This window comes from Echinops telfairi, unplaced genomic scaffold, assembly GCF_000313985.2.
Source record: "Echinops telfairi isolate 266 unplaced genomic scaffold, ASM31398v2 ScPeMD7_7467;HRSCAF=8505_1, whole genome shotgun sequence".
In the NCBI taxonomy this organism is placed as follows: Eukaryota; Metazoa; Chordata; class Mammalia; order Afrosoricida; family Tenrecidae; genus Echinops; species Echinops telfairi.
In genome coordinates, this window is record NW_022111368.1 from 42,653,817 (window position 1) to 42,677,680 (window position 23,864).

Sequence of the window (23,864 nt, forward strand, 5' to 3'; positions counted from 1 at the left end):
GCCCTTCATTCCAGTATCCTGTGCAGAAACTAGCTGGATAAATGTGGTCCTGAAGCTGTAGTCTCGAGATAAAACTGAGGAAGAGGCAGGCCCTCTGCACTTGAGAACCTGCTGGAGGGTCTCCTGTCCCTTCTGCTGAGCTTGAGCACTTTCCATCTCAGGTCACCTATGTCAAAGCTGACACATTTATACGTGCTTTTTCAGGATGCTCCAGATATGCAAGAACATGTCATGATGGATGACCACACCCTTGCCCCTTGCTGGTCAGTGCGCAGCTTTTCCAAAGCACTGGTGGGCAGGCCCGTAGCTCATGACCCGTGACAACCAGCTCAAAGCAAATTGAAGCAGTCAGGGCAAAAGGTTCCACAGCTAGTACCTCTGGGCACGACCTGTAACAGGAGAGTGATGGATCACAGCATACACAGTGCAGACACGTACCTGGCCATACTACACAATGTGAACTCTTCAGCCAACAGGGCACAGGGCAATCGCTAAGCATCATTTTTGGTTAAAAAGATGGCAAAATACAGGTGTGTGGCTCCCTCCCATATCTGGTTGCTCAGGACCAGCACCCACAGAGCAGAAGCGTTCGAGCACATCCTCTCTCCAAGGCCAACAACCTGGGGTAGCAAACACCATGTCAGTTCAGCCTACCAGAAGACCAAGAGTCAAAGCAGAAATTTATTAAAATCCATTTATATAGTGTTTACAGGCAAAAATGTACAGAGCCCTCAACATTCAGGCAATCAATTCTACTCTCAGAAGTACTGTGAGAAGACAGAATTCTCCCCAGTAAGATACTTCTGTTTATACCCTTGAAAAGGATGCATTTAATCACGCCACCTCTCAGAAGAAACAATCCCTTTGATACCTAAGACATCCCCCTAAGACCACTGCAGAGAATGAAAGAGATTTAGCAGAGAACCTTCTCCAGAATGCGATGCCTCAAGACAGGTGTAGTGCGAGGGACACACACTGGTGGCTACTTCAGAGGAGTGTGCGTGCACCCAGCAGGCCAGCTGGGCCGCCCTAGCTGCGCAGTGTGGCCAGTCGGGACTGCATGGCCTCCAGAGCCTCGTCGTCCTCCTCCTCTTCCTCATCTTCTGTGGCAGCTGTTGCTCCTGGAGGCACAGGATCCGGAAGGGCATCTGTCACTTTACTAGGTGCTTTGCCCAAGGCCCCTGAAGAGAAAACAGCAGGTTACCAAAGCACCGGCTTTAAGGAACTGGCCCCTGGGGCTCCCTGCCTTCCTCACAACTGGACCAAGTGCACAAGAAAGAGGAAAAGAGCAGGCTATTTTGATCAAGTTTGTCTCACTGACCAATGTGCAAGCATCAGCTTGTAATGATACCAAAATCATAATAACAGGATTTCTATTTGAAGAACCTGGGTTTTGATACTCTGGACTTGAATCCTTAAACACACATAAAAACTTAAAATTTCCCAAATCCATGGTGTTAAATCTCCTGAGTAAAATTGTTTTAAAATCTTCAAAAAGCTTTTCCTGAAAAAACTACGCTCCTTACTTTCTGGCAAGTCGATTTTCACTCCTGGCGACTCTGTGTGGTAAACTGTGCTTCCCAGGGTTTCCAAGGTATGACTTTTCAGAGGCCCATTACAGGCCTGCTGCCTGGGCTGCCTCGGGGTGGGCGGCCAACCACCAGCACTTTCAGTGAGTGGTGGAAATGCTTCCCCACTGGTGCCACCCAGGGACTATCTCTAATAGCTTAAAACCAAATAACAAATATACAGAGAGTTCTGCCCATTATATTTTTATTAAACATAAAACTCGGGAAATCCAAAAGTAGAAATAAAATCCCAAAACTCATTAACCATCACTGAGTGATAACTATGAAAGCCGTTTTTATCTTCCCTCCTAGATTTTTTTCTATAGACTTCTTAGGAAATGATACCGATTTCTGTAGCAAAGCGACTGTCTATCATAGCTTTGTAGTTTTGTGATGGTTCACTTTATGTATCAACTTGAATAGGCTATGGTGTCTTGTGATTTGGACAAATAGTTGACTAGGTGCTGTTCCATGATGTAATCTAATGCAATCACCTGCCATGTCATGCTATACAATCAACTGGTCTGTTGAAACGGGAGTTTCCTTAGGGTGGGTTCTGCCTTTAGCTGTAAATAGATCTTTGGACAGAACTTGCCCTTCTCCACTCTATACTCTACCCATTATCTGAGCTATGGATCTTGGGAGGCAAGCCTGCACCAAGTCTATGGATTTTGGATGGTTCCATCTGTTTAAAGGGAGCCCTTGCTTCTCGGGAGAGTTAGAACCTATGTGATGGTAGAGGGCATGTGTGTGTATACACACATGTATCATATATATATGTATATATATATATATATATATATTTCACATATATTTACTTACTTCAAGTAAGTAAACAGTAAACAGACCAATTTCTCTCTCTCTCTACAGAAACACACGTGTGTATATATTTCTCGTTGGTTTTATTTCTCTAGAGAAGCCTAAGGCAAGTACTCCATTAAAACAGATATAACACAACGGATTCGACCAATATTTAAATCATTAGGTACTTAGTGTTTCAAAGGTTTAAAATGATCAACTCTACTTCCATGGGCTTCTTTGAGCAAAATGTTTGAGCCCATCCTTAATTTTTTCAATAGAGTCACTCCTAAAAGTTGACCTGCTAGTTCAATAGCTTTTTACAGCTCTTGCCAAACTGTTACCAAGTAATGGAACCAATTTAAACTGAAGAATCATATATGAGTAGAAATAGCTTCCTTTAAAAGCTCTAGGAACTTAAAAGTTCCTTATTTTTGTGCTTTTTAACAAAGATATTGTGCTCATTTTTCAAGAAATAACTTATATACACAACCTAAAATAATAACAAGGAGCCCTGGTGGCACGATGGTTATGCCCTGGGCTGCTAACTATTAGGTCAACAGTTCAAAAACACCAGCTGCTCCCAGGGCGAATGGTGAGGTTTTCTATTCCTGTAAAGACGTAGGCCATGTCCTATCATGTCTAGAACTGATTGGTTGGAAGGAGTTTCCTATGGAGGGTTCTGCTCTCAGAAACTTGCCAGATGTCCACTCTGTGCTCTTTCTATCACCTGAGCTATGTGTGGATCTGGGAATGCAAGCCTACAGAAGTCTTGGAAACCCACAGGGAGAGTTCAACTCTCCACTATAGGTTCGCTGTGAGTCAGAATGGACTCACTGGCAATGAGGAAAATAAAAACAAGTCTGACTGCGGAAGCTCTACCCTAGAGAAGGTGGGAGGAATGGCCACGAGGGGGAGAGGAGGCGGCGGAGTCCCACTGAGTCATACCTGCTGTAATTTCAAACAGAATCTTGTCAATTTCCATTTCTGCTGCTTCTTCCATTTCTTCCTGATCATCCATGCTTTCAAAGGTGTCTTCTAACATCTCTTCTATGATCCCAGCCTAAATACAGATAAAAAGTCACTCCTGCCACCTATCTAACAGATCCCCCTCAGGGGCCAGCACTGGCCAAGCTCAATCCACGTTAGCCAGTTTGGGGTTGGCAAACAAGGTAGTTGAGCCAAAGCAGCTCTGGAGGTTGCCCTCTGTCCACAGGCGGACGGCTCACAGGGAAGTGGGTCTCCAAAGCTGGCGAGGGCCACTCCTGGCTAGCAGCAGAGCTTCCCAGTGTAACCCAGTCATTATATGGCAGCTCTTGAGGAACTGACAGATGAGCATATGCCTGACCTCATGGGAAGTAACTACCCTAACATGGCAAATGTAAACTGGGAATGCAGGAGCTGAGGCATGGTGTGAACGCTGTTGAAGCCATAGCAGACACTGTTAGCAAATGCCCAGGGCAGGGTGGGCCCCATGGAACCGAGAGAAAGGCCTGTAGAAGATGGTAGGAGGTCCAGATTATAGGTGCTGGCAGGCATGGGCTGACACTGGGTCTGGCTAAGGCCAGAAGCAAGGCGGCTCATCCCAGGATCATCTGATGAGCCTGTTAACCCTAAGGTAATTTTTCATGCACCTTGCTGTAGGGACAGGAATGCTTAGGGCTAATCCAGAGGGTCTGGCAAGGATCAATCAGTTGACCAAAGCCCAATTGCCCACTCCTGGGTGAACAGAGTCCTTGTTTCTGGACTCACTGAGGTAATGGTCCTCTTACCAGAAGCCCATCCCTGGCAGCCTGCAGATGCCATTCATGTGCTCTTCTCTGCTGAAGTGTCCTCGCCTCCTCAACAACGCCAATTGACTGTTTCTGTTCACTGCTTTTTGAAGTAAAGGAGAATTGGACCTTACGATGCAAAAAGAAGGCTACTCGTGTGCCTAGATCGAGAGGAAGGGGCTGCTGAGTGATGGGTGGGGGACAAGGAGGAGGTGGTTTTGGTGGCTTAATGGCTGCCAGGAGAGGAAAGTCTGGATTACTTTGTAACCAGCAACAATTGAAGCCCTTGTTTTGTTTGTACCTGAAAGTACCGGTGAGTCCAGGGCAGAAGAGCACGTGTGGCAGCTCCTGCCCCTGGCCACCCGCACAGCCTCAAGAGGACGGCTCTCCATGACAGCGTGGATAGATTTGATGATTTAAGGCAACCCATGTGCTTTTCTGCTGCCAGACCACTGACTGAGGTGAGCACCTAGCTGATACTATACTCTTCCCATCACAGAGCACTTTCTTCTCAATGCCGAACATGAAAGAATATGAAAATTCATAGGCCTAGACATCCAGGTGTGGAGCCTTCCGGCAGGTCTGGCTGAATGAGAAACCCCTCACTGTGAGAGCTACTGTAAAGGGATTCAATGAGTCGGGCTGTTAACAGCAAGGTCAGCAGTTCTAAACCACCAGCCATGACACAGGAGAAACACAAAGCTTTTTAAACTTGTAAAGAGTTGGTTTTGGGAACTCACAGAGGCAATTCTACCCTGTCCTGTAAGGTCACTATGGGAATCTTCATGGGGATCCCATGGGGATCTTCAATACGTACCTGGAGGCGCATCTTAAGATGCATTTGGTAAATGCACTGGGCTGCTAACTGCAAGATCAGCAGTTTGAAATGGCCAACTGCTCTGTGGGAGAAAGATGACTCTTTCTACTCTGGTGAAGAGTTACGGTCTTGGACACCCCCAGGGGCAGTTCTACCCGATCCTTACAGGGTTGCTGTGAGTCAGAATCAACTGGATTTTTCGACATACAAACACAAGTGTCCCTGGCTTCACTTCTCTAGCATGCCCAACCTAACAGAAACACTTTGGGACTCAGGCCGTAGGTTTGATGCGTGAAAGAACACTCTGCTATAGCACTTCAGTTCCCATTGCCTCTGCAGCAGCAGGTGCCCAGGTCAGACATCTCGAGTGCAACCCCAGATCTGTCACTACAACCGCTGCAACCTTACACTAGTTACCTGGCAGCTCTGAGACTCAGTTTCCTCCTATGGGGGAAAGAGAATAAGGGGATAAGAGTATCTTCCCCAAAAGGCTAATGGGAAGATGCAATACGGCAGTGGGGGCAGGAGCACGGGGCAGAGGCTAAGCAACAATGGCCCCCTTAGCCTTATCCCAGTGGAGGCCCTGATCCTGGGGGAGCAGATATGTGTGCCCTTCTATTTTTGTTCTTAATGCTTATTGTTAGGTGGCATCTAGTTGGTTCCAATTCCGTGTTTAACAATGAAACACTGTCAAGTCCTGTGCCATCACCACAATTGTTACGCTTCAGCCCACTGTTGCAGTCACTGTGCCAATTCGTATCCTAGAGGGCGTTCCTCTCTTTTGCTGCCCATCAACTTTACCAAGCATGATGTCCTTCTCCAGGGACTAGTCTCTCCTGATAACATGTCCAAAGTACGTAAGATGAAGTCTCATTATCCCCACTTATAAGGAGCATTCTGGCTGTATTTCCTCCTAGATAGATTTGTTTCTACTTTTGGAAATCTACGGTATTTTCAGTAGTCTTCACCAACACGATAGTTCGAATCATTGACTTTGAATTCCTTATTTAATATCCAACTTTCACCTGCATATGAGATTGAAAAAGCCATGGCGTGGGTCAGGCACCTCAGCCCTCAGTAACAGCCTCGTTTTCAACACCGTACAGTGGCCTCACGCAGCACATTTAGCCAAGGCAATGAATGCATCATTTGATCTCTCGATTGCTGCTTCCATAAAAGCAAGACAAAGTCCGGGGCACCTTCAATCTTTTCTCCATCCATCATGAATTATCTATTGGTGTAGTTGTGAGGATTTTTGTTTTTACATTAAGTTGTAATCCATATTGAAGGCTATGATCCTTGATCTTCATCAGCAAGGGCAGCTTTAAGTCCTCCTCACTGTTAGCGAGCAAGGTTGTGTCATTTGTATACTGAAGGTTGATAATAAGCCTTTCTCTAATCCTGTTGCCGAGTTCTTTCACCTATAGTCCAGCCTCTGATTATCTGCTCAGTACACAGCTTGAGTAAGTATGGTGAGAAGATACAATCCTAACGCACACCTTACTGATGTTAACTTACACAGCATTCCCTTGTTCTGTTTGAATGACTGACTCGATCCATACACAAGTTCTGCACGACCAGAATGTCGTGTTCTGAAATTCTCATGCTTCTCAATGTGATCAATAGTTTATGAGCCACAGTTGAAGGCCTTTGCATAGTTAATAAAACACAAGTAAACACCTTCCTGTTACTCTGCTTTCAGCCAACAACCATCTGACATCAGGAATGATAACCCTTGTGCCACAAATCTGGCTTGAATTTCTGGCAGCTACTATTTGATGTACTGTAGCAATCGTTGAATAATTTTCAGCAAAATTTTACTTGCATGTGACATTTATGATATTGTTCAACAATTTTTATATTTAGTTGGGTCACCTTTCTTTGGAATGGGTACAAATATGGCCTCTTCCAGTCAGTTAGCCAGGTGGGCAGATGTCTTCCAAATTTCTTGGCAGAGACAAGTGAGTGCTTCCTCAGCTTGTTGAAACCTTTCAATTGGCAGTCCATCAATTCCGGAAGCTTTATTTTTGGCGAATAACTTCAGTGCAGCGTGGACTTCTTCCTTTGGTAGCACCAATTCTTGATTATATGCTACTTCTTGAAATGGCTGAATGGCAACTAGTTCTTCTTGGTAAAGTGACTCTGTATTCCTTCCACCTTCAAGTTTCCTGCATCATTCAAAAGTTTACCCACAGAATCTTTTAATATTAAAACTCAAGGCTTGAGTTTCTTCTTCTGTGCTTTCAGCTTAAGATATGTGCAGCATATTCATTTGGGTTTTGTAACTTCAGGTCTTTGCACATTTCCTTATAATACTTTGTCTTCTTGAACTGCTCTTTGAAATTCTCTGTGCCAATTCTTTTACTTCCTCATTCCTTCCATTTGCTTTAGCAACTCTGTGATCAAGACAAGTTTCAGAGTCTCATCTGACATCCCCCTTGATCTTTTCTTTCCTGTATTGTTAATGACCTTTGCTTTATTCAGGGATGATGTCCTCCCCCAGTTCATCGGGTCTTCTGTCAGTGTGTCCAATCTCCTCGTGAGATGCTCTGGAAATTCAGGCATGATATACTCAAGGGTGTATTTTGGCTCTCTTGTGGACTTGTTTTAATTTTCTTCAACCTAAACCTGAACTTGCATATGAGCAAATGATGATCTGTGTTCCTCAGCCAGTCCCTCGCCTCATTTTAGCTGCTCATACTGAGCTTCTTCATCATCTCTTCCCACAGATGTGGTGAATTTGATTTCTGTGTATGCCACCTGGAGAAGTCTAAACCTATAGTTGCTGTTTATGTTGCTGAAAAAAACACCTTGTTGGTCTTGCCATATTCTATCATGCAATCTCCAACTTCATTTCTATCACCAAGGACATAAGAGGGGGTATCAAAAAAAACCCCGGAATTTATTTTTTCAAAGCTATGAATTTAAATTTTTTTTACAAAACAACCTTATCACCTTCAAAGGACTCTACATTACACTTAATACATTTGTCAAATCTGCAATTCTATTCTTGGAAACATTTTTCAAACTCATCTGTTTGAATGACTGACAGCACCTCTCTCATTTTTTCCTTCCTCTTCTACATTGTCAAATAACTGTCCTTTCATGTCCCTCTTCATTCGCAGAAACAGAAAGTCCCGTGGAGCGAGGTCAGGTGGCAAGAGAGGCATGCTCCTTACTCACCTAGCCCACTGAGACGGCTGCGTGAGCTGGTGCACTGTCATGATGGCAAAACCAGTCCCGTCTGCCACAAACCAGGCCTTTTCTGTCTCAGACTGTTACACCGTCTTTTCAGAACCTCTAAATAGAAATCTTGATGAAGTCTGACCTGGTGGAACAAACTCCAAATGTACTACGAGTCAACATTTTTGACCATTTGGGAAGTTGACGGACGTCCAGAACGAGGTTTGTCATCAATCGACATTTCACCGTTTTTGAAACGAGAAAAGCACTCGTTCACTTGAGTTTTTCCCATAGCACTGTCCTTGTAAGCTGTGTTCAACATCACAACAGTTTTTGCAGCATTTTTCCACAGCAGGAAATAAAATTTCACAGTTGCACGCTGTTCTCTTAAATTGGCCATCACAAAAAAACAAGGTTCAAGCGAAAATGCTCTTATGAAAAAATTCATGTGACCAGAAAACCTTCCCAGGCGACACCACTGGGTACACCAACTCAGAGCGAGTTGTTCAATGCTAACCTAGGGGAAAATGCCTATTATGAAAGTTCTGCCCAGTGGAGCTTTTTTCTGTTTTTTTTGAGCGGGATACCCCTTGTGTTTTCCAACTGCTGTTCCTTCCTCTTGCTTTCAACTTTTTATTATTCTTATGAATTAGGTTTGGGGGTTACAGTTCAGACTATTAACTCTACATTTAGCCATCAAACCACTCATCAACATTCACCACCCCTGAATTCTAGCCTATCTCTATGGCCCGGTTTCTCTTTTCCCTCCTACGGACCTCTGTTCTCTTTTACAATCAAGCCTATACCTCTCAACCTTCTAGTCTGTTGGTATGTGTTCCCACCTCTGCCCTCTCCCCTTTAGAAACCTCCACAGTCTATTTCCAACATTTGCATTCTAATCAACAATAATTGCCAATGCATCTTGAATGCATGTTAGATCACTTTCAGATTGAAGAAGTTGGTAGAACTCTTCAGTTTCCTCATCACTAAATTTAGTGGTTGGTGCATAAATGAGAGTAATAGTTGTTGAGATAGTTTATTGTGCCAGCCTGGCCGATAAACACAAGTGGGATTAACTGAAGGGTGGAGAGATAAATGGCAGGGTGAGCCTTGCCTTTCTTGTCTCTCGCTCTTTGATCATCGGACGAGTGTGCGACTTCCTTGCTTGTTCTGTGCCTCAATTTACAGGCTACACTACCTGTGGGACGCCTAGCCTGTGACCTGTGTTGCTATAAGTTGAGGTCCCTTTAAGACTTCTCTGGAGCTGGGGACTGGCGGTTGGTGACCTGCCTTGTGATTGGCTGCTGTGCTGACATAGCCTAGCTCGCTCTTTATATAGAGGAAGACCTGGCAGCAGACTAGACTTGAAGAACTGCTAGTGTCTCACAACTCTCTCACAGGAGTGAGTTGAATTGAGCCATTTGTAGTGCTTTATAATTTAATTGTTCATTTCTTGTATTATATATCTATCTGTATATAATTTAACAGTTCATTTCTTGTGTTATATATCTAATTATCTTTATAAATAAATATATTAAATTATCAGCAATTTGGTTTTATCTCTCTAGAGAACCCTGTCTAACACATCTGTATTGACTAGATTTCCTTATATGCACATACATATTATCACCGACAGCTTAGAGCTCAAGATATATCTTGAAATGTTCTTGTTGATGATAAAAGTGACAGCATTCTTGGATTTGTCATTACCAGTACATTAAACCATGATTATCTGATTCAAAAATGCTGGTACCCATCCATTTCAGTTCATTAAAGCCTGGCATATTGAACTTTGTACATTCCATTTCATTTTTAATTACTTCCAACTTTCCTAGATTCATACTTCATACAAGTTTCAATGATCAATGGATGTTTGCAGCTGTTTCTCTTCATTTTGAGTTATGTCCCACCTGCAAATGAAGGTCCCGAAAGCTTTCCTGCATCCATGTCATCATGCTTGACTCTACATTGAGAAGATACGTCTTCCTTACTCATTTTGAGTGACTTCCAACCTGAAGGGTTCGTATTCCAACAACATATTTGACAACGTTCTGCTGCTATTCCTACGGCTTTCAGTGGCTAAACCCTCAGAAGTGGACAGCATGTTCCATCTTCATAGTCTGTTCTTAATCTGAAAGCTCCGCTGAAACCTGTTCTTTGGGTGGCCCGCTGTATTTGAAGTACCAGTGACAGAGCTGCCAGCATCACAGAAAGAAGCAGGCTGCCACGGGACAACAAACTGACTGACTGACAAGTGGTGAATCTTGTTCTTAGTCTCTCTTTTTTTAGTTCTAGACCCAAACAACTCAGATGAATGCTGCAGGGCACAGTAGAACCGCACCATGGGGTTTCCAAGGCTATAAATCTTGATGGAACTAGACTCCTAAATCTTTCCCCTGTGGAGCAGCTGAGAGGTTCAAGCCATCAGTCTTCTGGTTAGCAGCTGAGTGGTTAACCAACTCCTCCTACGAGTCTTTGGGGGGGGGGGGGAATGCTTGGGAATATCCAGCCAACTATGACCTGTGGGCCAAATTCAGTCTGAGGCCTAGTTTTAAAACAGTTTTACTAGAACACTGCCATATTCATATTTACCAATTATTGATTGCTGCTTTCAAACTATAAAGTAATTAACAGCAGAGAGACACAAAGCATAAAACATATGCATTATTTAGCCCTTTGCAGGAAATGTTTACCTGGCTTAAGTTTAGAAAAGCTTCCTTGGACAGCTTGACTGCGACCCCTGGAACAGCCCACGGAGCCAGGTGTCATTCCGTCTCTGTGCTCAGGCTGGAGTCTACAAACTCTACCTTCCTAGAACCCAAGACTGCTCCCTGAATCCCCCACCTCCCCTGAAGCTTGGGAGATATTTTTCTTGCTTCTCCTAAGGTGCATCTGGCAACCTGACTCAGCGTCTACCAAGCTTGGCCTAAGAGGTTCTGAACAGTATTCACTGCTGCTCCTCTGTCCTCAGAACAGTTCCAGCAGCAGTAGTCTGTCCACTCCCATCCATCCTTACCCTTCAGGCATGTCCTAAGTGCCTACAGTTTGAAAGAGGAAGCAGGGCTAGCCCCAGGTCACCTTCATCATCTCTTTGGACAGCTCCCGCATGGTGGCCTGGATTTCTGGGATCTTCACGAGACTCTGCATGGCTTTCATCACTTCGGTGCTCTTCTGCAGGGAGCCAGCCACTCGCAGCACGGCTGAAAGGAGAAAAAGGTGACACCGAGATTGTATGACAGAGTAACGCAGGTGGAGTAGGGAGATAGACAGCCCAATGATGACTCATTCCAATAAGAGGAGGGCGGGGTAAGGGTTCCGTAAGTTATTTCTGTACTTTTCGAATACGTTGCTGTGCTAGTGGACCAAGAGACTGAACTTTCTAAATCATGAGAGCATATACTAATAGGCATAGCCTGAAGGCAAGCTTTGAATAGCTGTGACCCAGGACAAGTCACAAATGGAAGTGATAGCTCTAGACCTTGTCAGAAAAAAGGCAGCTTTTGGGCTACCCAAGTTCTGGTCCTGTACGCCAGCTTGTGGAGAGTGCCAGGCCTCAGCAAAATGAGAGAAATCAGGATCTGCGAGAGTGAGTCTGTATGTCTGTCTGTGTGGCCAGGGAGAGATTACAGTCTAAGGCTGTTTTTTAGATGACGCCATGGGGGCAGCTGATATTTTCACCCCTAATATCGCTAATAAGCCTAGTTGTACAGTGGGTTATTAAGTTGAGTGACTAATTTCAAGGTCAGTAGTTCAAATTCGCCAGCTCCTCTGCAGGAGAAAGAGGAAGCTACCTGCTCCCATAAAGAGGTTCAGTGTGGGAAAACCAAAGCAGCGGTTCTACCCTGTCCTATAGGATCGCTATGAGTCAGAACCAACTCAAAGACAGGGAGTTTTTGTTTGATGTCTTTAACATGCCACAATAAAGAGCTGGTGACCCTCCAAATCTGTTGGGAAACTTCATGAGACTGGAAGAACTGTTCTGCTGTTCACGGCTGTTAACCAAAACGGGCAAACAGACAACAAGTTTTCCCTCCATCTGAAGGCAGAAATCTCAGAAGGTTTCACATCTGTGGTTGAACCAGCAGCACAGAAACAGGAATGACCAGGGAGATGTGCCCCATATACAGCATCTCATGACTGTTCTGCAGATTGAGGAGGCTGGCCCATTGAGGGGAAGACTTCAGTTCTCTGAACCGTGAAGTGAGAAAGCCAAATGCCTATTTATTAAGATCAGCAGGGTTACTGGGAAGTTTCAAGGCTCTGTATGGTTAAAATAAATAATGAATTATATATGTAGTTATGAAAGAACAAGAAATTCCAAAATGTTAAGTTCATTAAGTGATAGGTTTCTTTGTGCAAACATGGCACCTGTAAGAAGATATGCGTGGAGTTTAGCCTGTCAATCAGGTTGCAGCTTGATGACCTCCTTTGGAGGTGTGACCAAGATAATGGCTCGCTGGAAGCTGCCCCCCCTTTTTCTCCCCGGTAGTTGGACCAGCATGCTGCCTGACTTAGCTGCCCTGCCTCACGTGTGCTGTGCTACTGTACCATGCTGTTCCACACTGTGGCATGGCCCCACATGCTGTGTCTGCTGCCTGAGGGCAACTCGGTTCATCTTGCCACCACTCCTGACACTGCAGCGCCCACCAGCCATTTCGCATCCCTACACAGTGAGGGATCTGCTACAGTGACCTGCTCTGCTACACTGCGCTGCTGGCCTCTGCTACCCCTCACCACTTCATCTTCCTACTGTCTGCTTCCTTGGCCTCATGAGTTGGAAGGACCTTCAGTATAATAATTGTCCCACAAAAGTGAATTGGACTGAGCTTGCTGTACTAATTTGCTGCTATATTCCTTTTTGCTATATAAACTTTATGTATACATATACAGACATGCACACATATAATCTTAAGGGTCCTGGTTTTGCTTCTCTCGAGAACCCTGCCTAACACAATCACCAAGTATTGTTGAAAGGGAGACAATGAGAAGAGAAAGGGGGAGCTATAACGCAGGTGTCAGACGGTTCTGCTTGGATGCTAACAGTGTGGTGTCTCCAGCAAGTGAAAAAGCAGTGTGACTGGAAGTTAAATACAGAAGAGAAAGGTAGGAAAAGCAGACAGCGAGGAAAGCAAAGGACTGCAGTACAAAGTAATTTCCACTTTTCCACAAGGAAAACAGCAGGTGTGGCAGATACAATGATTTAATAATTAAAAACAGTCCTTACCAAAATGTAACACTATCAAGTATGAAATATATGCTTTTGATATAACAAAAAATTTTCTAAATAATTCTAAATCGACTTTGTCTTTTAGAGTGGTTTTACATTTACAGAAAATGTAGGCAGCAGGTGCCATGTTTCCATATAATCCTGCACAGAGGCTCCCTCCACCCCACCCCCAGCTATTGACTTCTTGTACTAGTGTGTTATGGACCCATCCAAAAAAAAATGTGCTAAAATTATTGAAAAGTGTTTGGATTAAGGTTTTTCTTTTGCCATTTAATGAGGCTGTACCAGAGTGGAGTGAGTCCTACACTTAATGGTTTCTGAGTTATAAAAAGAACAAGACCAAAAAAAGGCAGACACACACAGAGGTCAGATTCATCTATTAGGAACTTCAGGGACTGCAACTTCCAGAAGCTGAATTAGACAAAGGGCCTCCTCTTTACAGTAGTGTTTCCCCAAGTGGGCAACACCACTCCCTGGGGGGTGTTTCAATGATCCAAACTCACTGCCATCGAGTCAATGTTGACTCACAGCTGCCCTATAGGACAAGGTAGAACTGTCCCTGTGAGTTTCCAAGACTGTAACTGTTTACGGGAGTAGAAAGTCCCATCTTTCACCCGAGGAGCTGCTGATGGTTTTGAACCACCTACCTTGTGGATTGCGGCCCAACATGTTCACTATGCCACCACAGCTCCTTAGAATGATCCAGGGGGTTGCATGAGCAGGTACTTATAGTTTATCCTGGATTACAGGCTATACTACAAAAGTTTTTCATTGTGTGTGTGTTGGGGGGATTGTCTTTTTTTTGTTTGTTTTGTTTCTGAAAAGAGGGCAATAGGTCAAATAAGTTTGGGAACGTATGCTCTTGAGCCACACCTTGAATTTGGACTTCTAGGCTCCATAAACACTAAGAAAATAAATTTTGTGCTACTTAAAGACTAAGGATGGCCATTTGTTGCTAATCACCAATTAAAACAGACGGAATAATAATAGATACAGTATTATTCACTGAACTCCAGGGTTTACATTAGGATTCACTTGCTCTTTATGTTGTACAGCACTATGGATTTTTGACAAACGCATGCCATGTGTCCCACAGAGAAAGTTTCACTGCCCTAAGAAACGCCCTGTGCTCCACCTATTCCACCCTCCCTGTGGACCACTGGTAACCACTGGTCTTTTTAGCATCTCTGTCCTTTTGTCTTTTTTCAGAATGTCACATAGTTCAAATGGACAATTGTGTAGCTTTTTCAAACAGGCTTCTTTTATTCAGTAGTATGTATTTAAAGTTCCTCTGTCATTTCATAGTTTGATAATTCTTTTACTTTATGGCTGCATGCTCTGTTGTATGGATGTACCACAGTTTGCTTACCCATTCATATGTTGAAGGACATTTGGGTGGCTTCTAATTTTTGGTAATTGTGACTAAAACATGTGGCATTTACATAATATTAAGAGAGAAGGGGGAAGTCTAGCAGGTCACAGCTCGATGATGCCTCCTTGTGGACATGGCCTTCTCATGAGGATTCTGGGAACTCCTCTCTCTCTGCCTTGTCTTCTTGTTGACAAGCCACACAACACGGAGACTTGCTGAGCCCTGAGAGCCTCTTTCTGTTTCACCTTCCTGCTGTTCAGTCACTTGCCGCACTGAGACCTGCTAGAGCCTTGGAGATGCTTCCACCACCACTGGATCCACAAGACTCTGCATCCACTTGGCCTGTTATTTTCCTGCATTTTGCGTCATTGCATGTGCTACATGAGTCTGGAAAGGAATTTATTGGAATTATGGACTAGATCTGGACTGGGCTGGGATGTTTTCTAATAATTACTCTGATATAAAACTCTTTCTTTTTTTTGGAGGGGGGGTTTAAATTTTTTTTTTTAAACATTTTATTAGGGGCTCATACAACTGTTATCGTAATCCATATACACATCAATTGTGTAAAGCGCATTTGTACACTGTTTCTCAAAACATTTTCTCTCCATTTATACCCCCGACATTAGGTCCTCATTTTCCCCTCCCTCCCCGCTCCCCTCTCCCTCATGAGCCCTTGACAGTTTATAAATGGGTATTTTGTCATATCTTGCCCTGTCCGACGTCTCCCTTCATCCACTTTTCGGTTGTCTGTCCCCCAGGGAGGAGGTCACACACAGTTCCATGTAATCGGTTCCCTCTTTCCTACCCATTCTCCCTTTACCCTCCCTGTTTTGCCACTCACACCACTGGTCCTATAGGGCTCATCCGTCCTGGATTCCCTGTATTTTCAGTTCCTATCTGTACCAGTGTACCTCCTCTGGTCTAGCCAGACTTGCAAGATCGAATTCAAGTCATGGTAGTGGGAGCGGGGAGGAAACATTTAGGAACTAGAGGAAAGTTGTATTTCTCATCATTGTTACATCGCACCCTGACTGGCTCATCTCCTCCCCGAGACCCCTCTGCAAGGGGGTCTCCAGTGGCCTACTAATGGGCTTTGGATCTCCACTCCGCACTCCCCCCATCATTCACTATGGTAAGATTTTTTGTTCTGATGATGCCTTACACCTGATCCCTTCATAAAGCTCTTTCTTATACATATGAGTGTCTCTGGATTTGTTTCTCTAGTCAACTGGCCTAACACAAAATAACCTGCATCTAGGTTTCTATATAGACATATATTTATTTTCCACTTACTTGGGTACACATCTAGAAGTATGATTGCTGGGTCACATGCTAAGAAGTCACTACCAAGCTATTCCAAAGCAGCAGAGCTGATATATATTCCCACCAGCAATGGGTGAGGGTGGCTGCTGCTCCTTGCTCTTACCAGCACTGGGTGTTGACGGGGTTTGAATGCTAGCTAGCTATTCTCACACGTGAGCTGGTATTGCATTGGTGTTGTAATACACAATTCCCTAAGGACGTACAATGTCGAGTATCTTCATATGCTCATAAAATATTAATAATATTACATAAACATTTAAAATAAATTTCTAATGATATCATGTTTCAAGGTAGAAGAGTAAAAATGAAATTACTTGAGAGATACTTGATTTACCAGTTTAATTAACAAGAACAAAAATTAAACAGTACATTTAAAACAGAGAAATCAAAATCTACTATATTAATTATACCACCTAGAAAGACCAAATAACTCTATATTTTAAAATGATGGTAATAATGTAAGTTGCCCCCCCCCCAACTCTTTCTTGCCAATCTTCAATTTAAAAATGGCTATTACAAATAGAATGAATAAAATTACAAGAAAGTATGGTGTCAACTAAATCCACATGGTAGAAGCATACCAGCCTGTGTGATCCAAAAATTGTAAATAATCCAAGGATTCTTCTTCCAACACTGGAGGAAGAAACTGTATTAGAGATTAAATTCTAACAGTAAAAGCCCCAAATCCATTTGCAAGGTCACCCACGTGAGAATCCCCTCTGACCACAGACCAAGGACATGAACAGCTTTGCTACCAGGTGCACTGAAAGTAGATTAATATAGATATAGTTAATTTAAAATTTAACACATTATTTATTCTCTCCTTTGGCCCACTTTAAATTTGTTCTAGTTTTAATTATTTTCTGCTTTAGCTTTGAATTGAGGCTTTTTTTGTTGCTGTTATTGGGGTGCTTATTTTTTTGTTTTTCTTTACATGCAATCTAGGATAGGCAAATCTAGAGACAGTAAATTAACAGTTTCTAGGGCTTGTGGTAGGGGAGAGGTGGGAAGTAGGGAGCTACTAATAATGAAGAAAAGGCTCCCACATTGTGGGGACTGCTGGGGCACTGGGTGATTTCATGTGGCTCCTCTAGCCACAGTTTCTCTCACCAAACCACCTTTCCAAGCATGGGTCTGAAATGGTGGGGGAAATGCTGATAGGATTTGCCTGTGAGTGACAGCAAACAGCATTCCCTGCAATGCCATCCTGCTGTATATAAAACCAGCTCTCTGAGAAACATGAGAAATCTCATTACTAGCAAGAGCCAGGAGTGGAACATGTCCTCTGGACCTGAAATCCCTGTACAGTGACCCTCCCTGGATCCAAATGACAGTTATACCATCAGAGGAGGAGGAGTAGAACTAGGAACCAAAGCATGGACTTCCCAACCCATGGAGTAAGTTAAGTGCTCCTGTGTGGGAGGCTGGCTTGTGGAGTGGGGTGACTCTAGGCATTGAACTGGGCTTGCTGAACCATGGAAATGGAGCTCAATGCCTTCCAGCTGAGGCTTACTGGAGTGGGGTACTTCTGGGCACTTAATTCAGAAAGCTTGGTTTACTGACCCACAAAGCTTGAACTGCATGCATTGGAGTTGAGGCTTACAGCAAGTCATATGCCGCTTTGGGTATTTATTAGCAGACTTGAAAGATTTTTATAATATGTCCTGGTAAACAACTAACCTGAGCATTTATCGCTTGCATAAAACTCATTAATTGCCTTATAACCCTTTAATCATGAATTTTGTCAGTTTTGCAGAGCCCCTGCAATGGGTATTAGAAACTAGAGATAAATTACAGAACAGTAAGTCAGCACAACTCTTTAATATGTTTAAACAATTTTAATTGTATGGTATGTGAATTATATGTCGGTAAACAGTTAACATCTAAAAAATTATCTGAAACAACAAAAGAAAATATGGCATTTTATCATGATATTTCACAATAATTACAAATGAAAATTCAGAATAGTAATATTAAAAAACCCAAGCCTTGTGGAGGTAGGGTGGGGTGGAAAGGTGGACAGTGTTAGATATAACAAAATAATAATTTCTAAATTATCAAGGGTTCATGAGGGAAGGGGTAGCGAAAAGGGAGGGGAAAAAATGAGGAGCTGACACCAGGGGCTTATGTGGAGAGCAAATGTTTTGAGAATGATGAGGGTAACGAATACACAAATGTGCTTTACAAAATGGATGGATGTATGGATTGTGAAAGGGTTGTATGAGCCCCCAATAAAATGATATAAGAAAAACAAAACTCAAGCTTCAAAGGTAAACTTCTTTTAAGAGAATAGATAATGATTTTCTTTTTAACAAGGTTAAGAGAAGAAATGGGTAAACAGATGAGTTAAGAAGAAACATCTAACACAGAATAAGTGACAAAGAACCCAAAGACAAATGAAGATATTACAAAGCTCTTACATGCAAGTATCAAAGTCAACGGCACAATTGGGTGCCGTACCCATGCAGACAAAGAAAAAATACTATGCTCGTGTACATTTAGACAACTCCCCAAATGTAAGGTCAAGCTTACAGTTTATACACTACTACTAGTAAAGGTGATTTCAAGTGGTTTATTCAAAAGACAAGTATAGTAGGTAATAATACAATAAATACAAAAGCTCAAAAGGGTGACCTTATCCCACAGATCTCAGGTAGACTTTCTGAACAGCAGCTATGTAGACATTTCGGCCAGATAAGTCCATTGCAGTGAACATTTTGGAAGTTTAGCACCATTCCTGACTTCTACCCACTAGGTGTCAGTAGCAACTTTCTTCGTCCTCAATTGTGACAATCCAAAGTGTCTTGGAACACCTAACTGTTCCCTGAGAGGTGAAACTGTGCCCTGCTGGGAACCTCTGACCTAGAGCTTAAATTTAGCTTTGACCATCTGAACAGCAAAAGGAGAGAGGGTAATGTGTTGGGTTGTAGGAGACTCACTAGAAACACTATGCTATTTTTCACTGGGAAAATTTTTTTTCTACTGCTAGATTCCAACATCAATTCCTTCCCTGACTTTTAATAGAAGGAATATTAAAATATGCCCTCTTTAAGAACTTTTACAACACATGCATGGAAGTTCTACAATTATTCATATAGCTGGTTTATTTTCCCCCTTTCTTTCTACCCATTACTTTTATTTTTTAAAGCAGTTTTATTGACATATAACTCACATACCATACAATTCAATGGTTGAAATATAGTAAAAGAGTTGTGAAATCATCACAAATTTTAGAATATTTTCTTCATTATTATTCCCCATTATCCCGCAACCTCCCCTGCCATAACACTAAGAAACTATTAATCTAGTTACTGTCTCCATAGATTTACCTATCCTGGATTTCATATAAAGAAAATCATACATGCATAACAGAGTATAATCAATGGCACCGAATTATACATGTCGAATTGGGCCATGTATTGCTGTTTATTTTTGTCACAATTTTAAAAAATTACACTAATAGTGAGTAAAAAGAAGAAATATTCTAAAATTGTGGTAATGATTGTAAAATTCTTCTTGATATGACTGAACAATTGAATTGTATAATATGTGGATGAAGTACCAATAAAATAAAAAAGATTTTCAAACTAAAAAAATTTTAAAGACATGCTAACAATCCTAAAATTAAAAGAAAACTTTAAATCATACCAAAAAAAAATAACAAAGTATAACACAGAAAACTCTCAATCCAAGAAAAAGCAGAATAGAACAAGAACAAATTAAAAATGAGTCAAAAAGGAAAATAAATAATGTTAAATTTTAACCTAATTTTTATCTGAGGTCATTCACTCTGCACTGCACTCTCGTCTGAGGGCAAGACTATTCATTCATGTCCCTAGAGCGTGGTCTGAGGGAATTCAGTGGAAGCTTAATCCAATGGGGAATCTGAAAATACATTTTGGAGCTTTCACTGTCATCATAACTGAAAAAAACTCACTGGTCAGAGTCAATGCTGACTAAGAGCGATCCTTTAGCACAGAGTAGAACTGCCCTATGACAGTGGTTCTCAACCTGTAGGTTGAGACCCCTTTGGGGGTCGAACGACCCTTTCATAGGGGTTGCCTGATTCATCACAGTTGCAAAATGACAGTTATGAAGTAGCAAAGAAAATAATTGTATGGTTGGGGGGTCACCACCACATGAGGAACTGTATGAAAGGGTCGTGTATTAAAGGATCACAGCATCAGGAAGGTTGAGAACCACTGCCCTAGGAGTTTCAGAGACTGTAATTGTTAATGAGAGTAGAAGGCCCTTTCTCCTATGGGGCTGCTGGTAATTTTGAACTGCAGATTTTGCAGATTGTGGACCAAGGCTTACCACCTACACCACCAGGGTTCCTACTGTCATCCATAGCCTTGTGCAAACAGGGTGCTGAGAATTTAAGCTCTAATACAGTTCCCTCCTCTGATCTTGAATTCGGTATTTTACAATCCTTAGATCACATGAGCTGGTGATCTCCCTTCCATGTGGACTTAGCTGACAGTTTTAAGACAAACCTGTAAGACTCCAGACACTATTCTTTCTGATGGCCAGGCACTTTGCCCTTTTAGCCATCTGTGGTACTTTCAATATTCTTCTCTAGCACCATAATTCAAATGCATCTTGGTTTTCTTTATTCAGTATTCAACTTTCACATGCATATGAGGCAACTGAAAACACCATGGTTTGAGCCAGGCAAACCAATGTCCTCAAAGTAACATCCTTGTTTTTCAATATTCTAAAGAGATCTGTGCAGTATATTTACCAAATACAACTCTTCTTTTGATCTCTTGACTGGTGCTTCCATGAACATTGATTGTAGATCCAATCGAGACAAAAAATCCAGACAACTTCAACCTTGTCTCCATTTATTAAGAAGTTACCTATTGGCCAAATTGTTAGGATTTTGATCATCTTTACATTGAGTTGTAATCCATACTGAAAGCTACAATCCTTGATCTTCAACAGCAAGTACTTTAAATGGTGGTTCTATAAGGAAGATTAAGTTTTATAAACGTTATATTTTACCTCAAAGATTTGGAGAATTCACTTCTGGGAATGTCCTGAGTTTTACTCCATTAAAATGGCCCTTCCAGCCATAATCCCTTATATGATATATAATAATTCTGGATTTCATACACCTGTGGCTGTTGTTCCATTTTTTTGGAAGGAATTAAGAATGTGATGACACTGACATGAAAAACTATAAGAACCACATGATAACATCAATAGATGCAGAAAAAGCATTCGACAACATCCAACACCAATTCCTGTTTAAGACACTTGAGAAGATAGGAATGGAAGGAAAATTTCTCAGGACAATACAAGCTATATATGAAAACCAACAGCCAACATGGTAGTCAATGTAGAAAAGACTAACACAATCCCACTGAAAAAGGGGACCAGACAAGGATGCTCCTTGTCCCCGCTCTTATTTAATATCGTGCTGGAGGTTTTAGCTAACAGCATAAGGCAAAGAAAAGACATCAAAGGTATTTGTCTGGGGAAGGAAGAGGAGAAACTATCTTTATTTGCAGATGATATGATTTTATATATGGAAAATCTCAAAAGCTCCACAAGGGGAGTACTGGAAGCAATAAAGGAGCTTGGCAGAGTGGCAGGATACAAGATCAACAAACAGAAGTCCATCAGACTGTTATATACATCGGATAAGACCACAGAAGAGGAGATAAAAAAGGTGGTACCCTTCACAATAGCCAAACACAAATGGAAATATCTAGGGATATACCTGACTAAAAGAACAAAAGTTCTCTATGGGGAAAACTACAGAACACTATTACAAGAAAGCAAGAGCGACCTCAACAAATGGAAGAATATCCCATGCTTGTGGATTGGAAGACTGAATATAGTCAAGATGTCAGTTCTGCCAAAGGCACTAGCACTATATAAATTTAATGTAATCCCGATACAATTACACTCATCCTTCTTCAAGGAAATGGAAAAACTGATTACCAACTTCATATGGAGAGGGAAGAAGCCCAGAATTAGCAGAGAACTCCTCAAGAAGAAGGACACAGTGGGAGGGCTTGCATTACCTGACTTTAGCATATACTATACAGCCACAGTTGTCAAAACTGCATGGTATTGGTACAATGACAGATACTCAGACCGATGGTAAAGAACTGAAAACCCAGAAATTAAATCATCAGCATACAGACAACTGATCTTTGATAAGGGGCCAAAAAATATCCAATGGGAAGCAGATGCCCTCTTTCAATTGGTGCTGGAAAAAATGGTTATTTACCTGCAGAAAAATGAAGGAAGACCCTTATCTCACTCATGCACAAGAATAAACTCAAGGTGGATCACAGACCTTGAAGTTAAACTCCAAACTATTAGGGCCATCAATGAGGGAATTGGGACCAACTTGAGAACTTTGGCACAGGGAATACATAGGCTATCAGAAATAGGGAAGGTCACAAACACAGAGGAGGCACAAATTTACAAATGGGATATACTGAAGATAAAACACCTGTGTACATCGAAAGAATTCACCGAGAGTAATAAGAGTCCACTGACTGAGAAAACATCTTTAGCAATGACACATCAGACAAAGGCCTTATCTACAATACTCTGCTAGCTTCCAAAAAGAAAAAAACCAACTGCCCACTTGAGAGGTGGGCACAAGACCTGAACAGAAGTTTCACATGGGCAGAAATCCAAATGGCCAACAAACATATGAGAAAATGTTCCCGATCTTTAGCCATAAGAGGAATGCAAATTAAAACGAGGTACCACCTAACACCCTCAAAGGTAGCCCAATTCAAAAAATCAGAAAGCAACAAGTGTTGGAGGAGCCGTGGGGAGACAGGAACTCTCATCCACTGCTGGTGGACCTTTAAGTATATACAGCCACTGTGGAAATCTATCTGGCGATATCTAAAACAGATGGAAACTGAGTTACCATAATACCCAGCAATCCCTCTACTGGGCATATATCCAGAAGAGGCAAGAAACAAACCAAGGCCAGGCATTTGTGCTCCAATGTTCATTGCGGCACAGTTCACAATTGCAAGGAGTTGGAAGCAACCCGAATTTCCATCAACTGACGAGTGGATTATAAAGCTGTGGTACATACATACAATGGAGTACTACGCATCCCTAAAAAGCAGTGATGAACGTATGAAGCACATCGCTGCACAGGGAGAACTGGAAGAAATCATGCTAAGCAAAGTAAGCCAAGCACAAAAGAACAAGTACAACATAAGTCCGCTCAGGTAAGCTTTAAAAAAAAAAAAATGCAAAAGGGGCATAGGGGAAAAGTTACTGTATACAAACGTGAGGTGAGGACCAGGTAATATGGCAGGGACCAGACCAATTACAGGGATACACATGGTAGACAACTAAAAAGGAGGTGGGGAAAGGGAAAAAATTAATAATAAAAGAAATGGGTAGTGGGGGAACAGGGCACTAACCCACCCAAGGGGAGGGTATTATTTATTTCTCCACAGGGAAACAGGGACCAGACTTCAAACCAGTACACCAAGATGTGAACACAACATGTTGATGTGGAGTGGGGAACCAGTGGAGAGGTCTGTGGGGGCCAGCCCCAATCCCAACTACTAAGTGGACACCTGCCCCTCTCCCAAGAAAAACTTACTTCAAAGGACAGCATTTATTCTGTAGGAGAGAGACATACCTGATCGAAGCACACGGGTGCAGATGAAGGGGGAGGAGGAGAGTGGAGCACATCCTGGCTCATCAGGCTGTGAGGACGATGTTCCCAATTAGAGCAGCCAGTCCACAGAGAGGACCACATGGCCGGCCCCACTCTGAGACATGATGCCCCTCACTGACCCAT

General features: G+C 42.4%; 1 protein-coding gene across 2 annotated transcripts in view; it reads right to left on the bottom strand.

Moving 5' to 3' along the window:
- Positions 1–663: 663 nt before the first annotated feature.
- Positions 664–23,864, bottom strand: part of LOC101644789 (charged multivesicular body protein 3) — an 84,723-nt gene continuing 61,522 nt past the window's right edge. For both annotated transcript variants that reach the window (XM_004707951.2, XM_045283965.1), the window contains exons 4-6: positions 11,217–11,338; positions 3,315–3,429; positions 664–1,181 (exon numbers count right to left, since the gene is read on the bottom strand). In XM_004707951.2, coding sequence (XP_004708008.1) covers positions 1,030–1,181; positions 3,315–3,429; positions 11,217–11,338 — 389 coding nt within the window. In that variant the 3' untranslated portion in view covers positions 664–1,029. The remainder of the gene's footprint in view (positions 1,182–3,314; positions 3,430–11,216; positions 11,339–23,864) is intronic.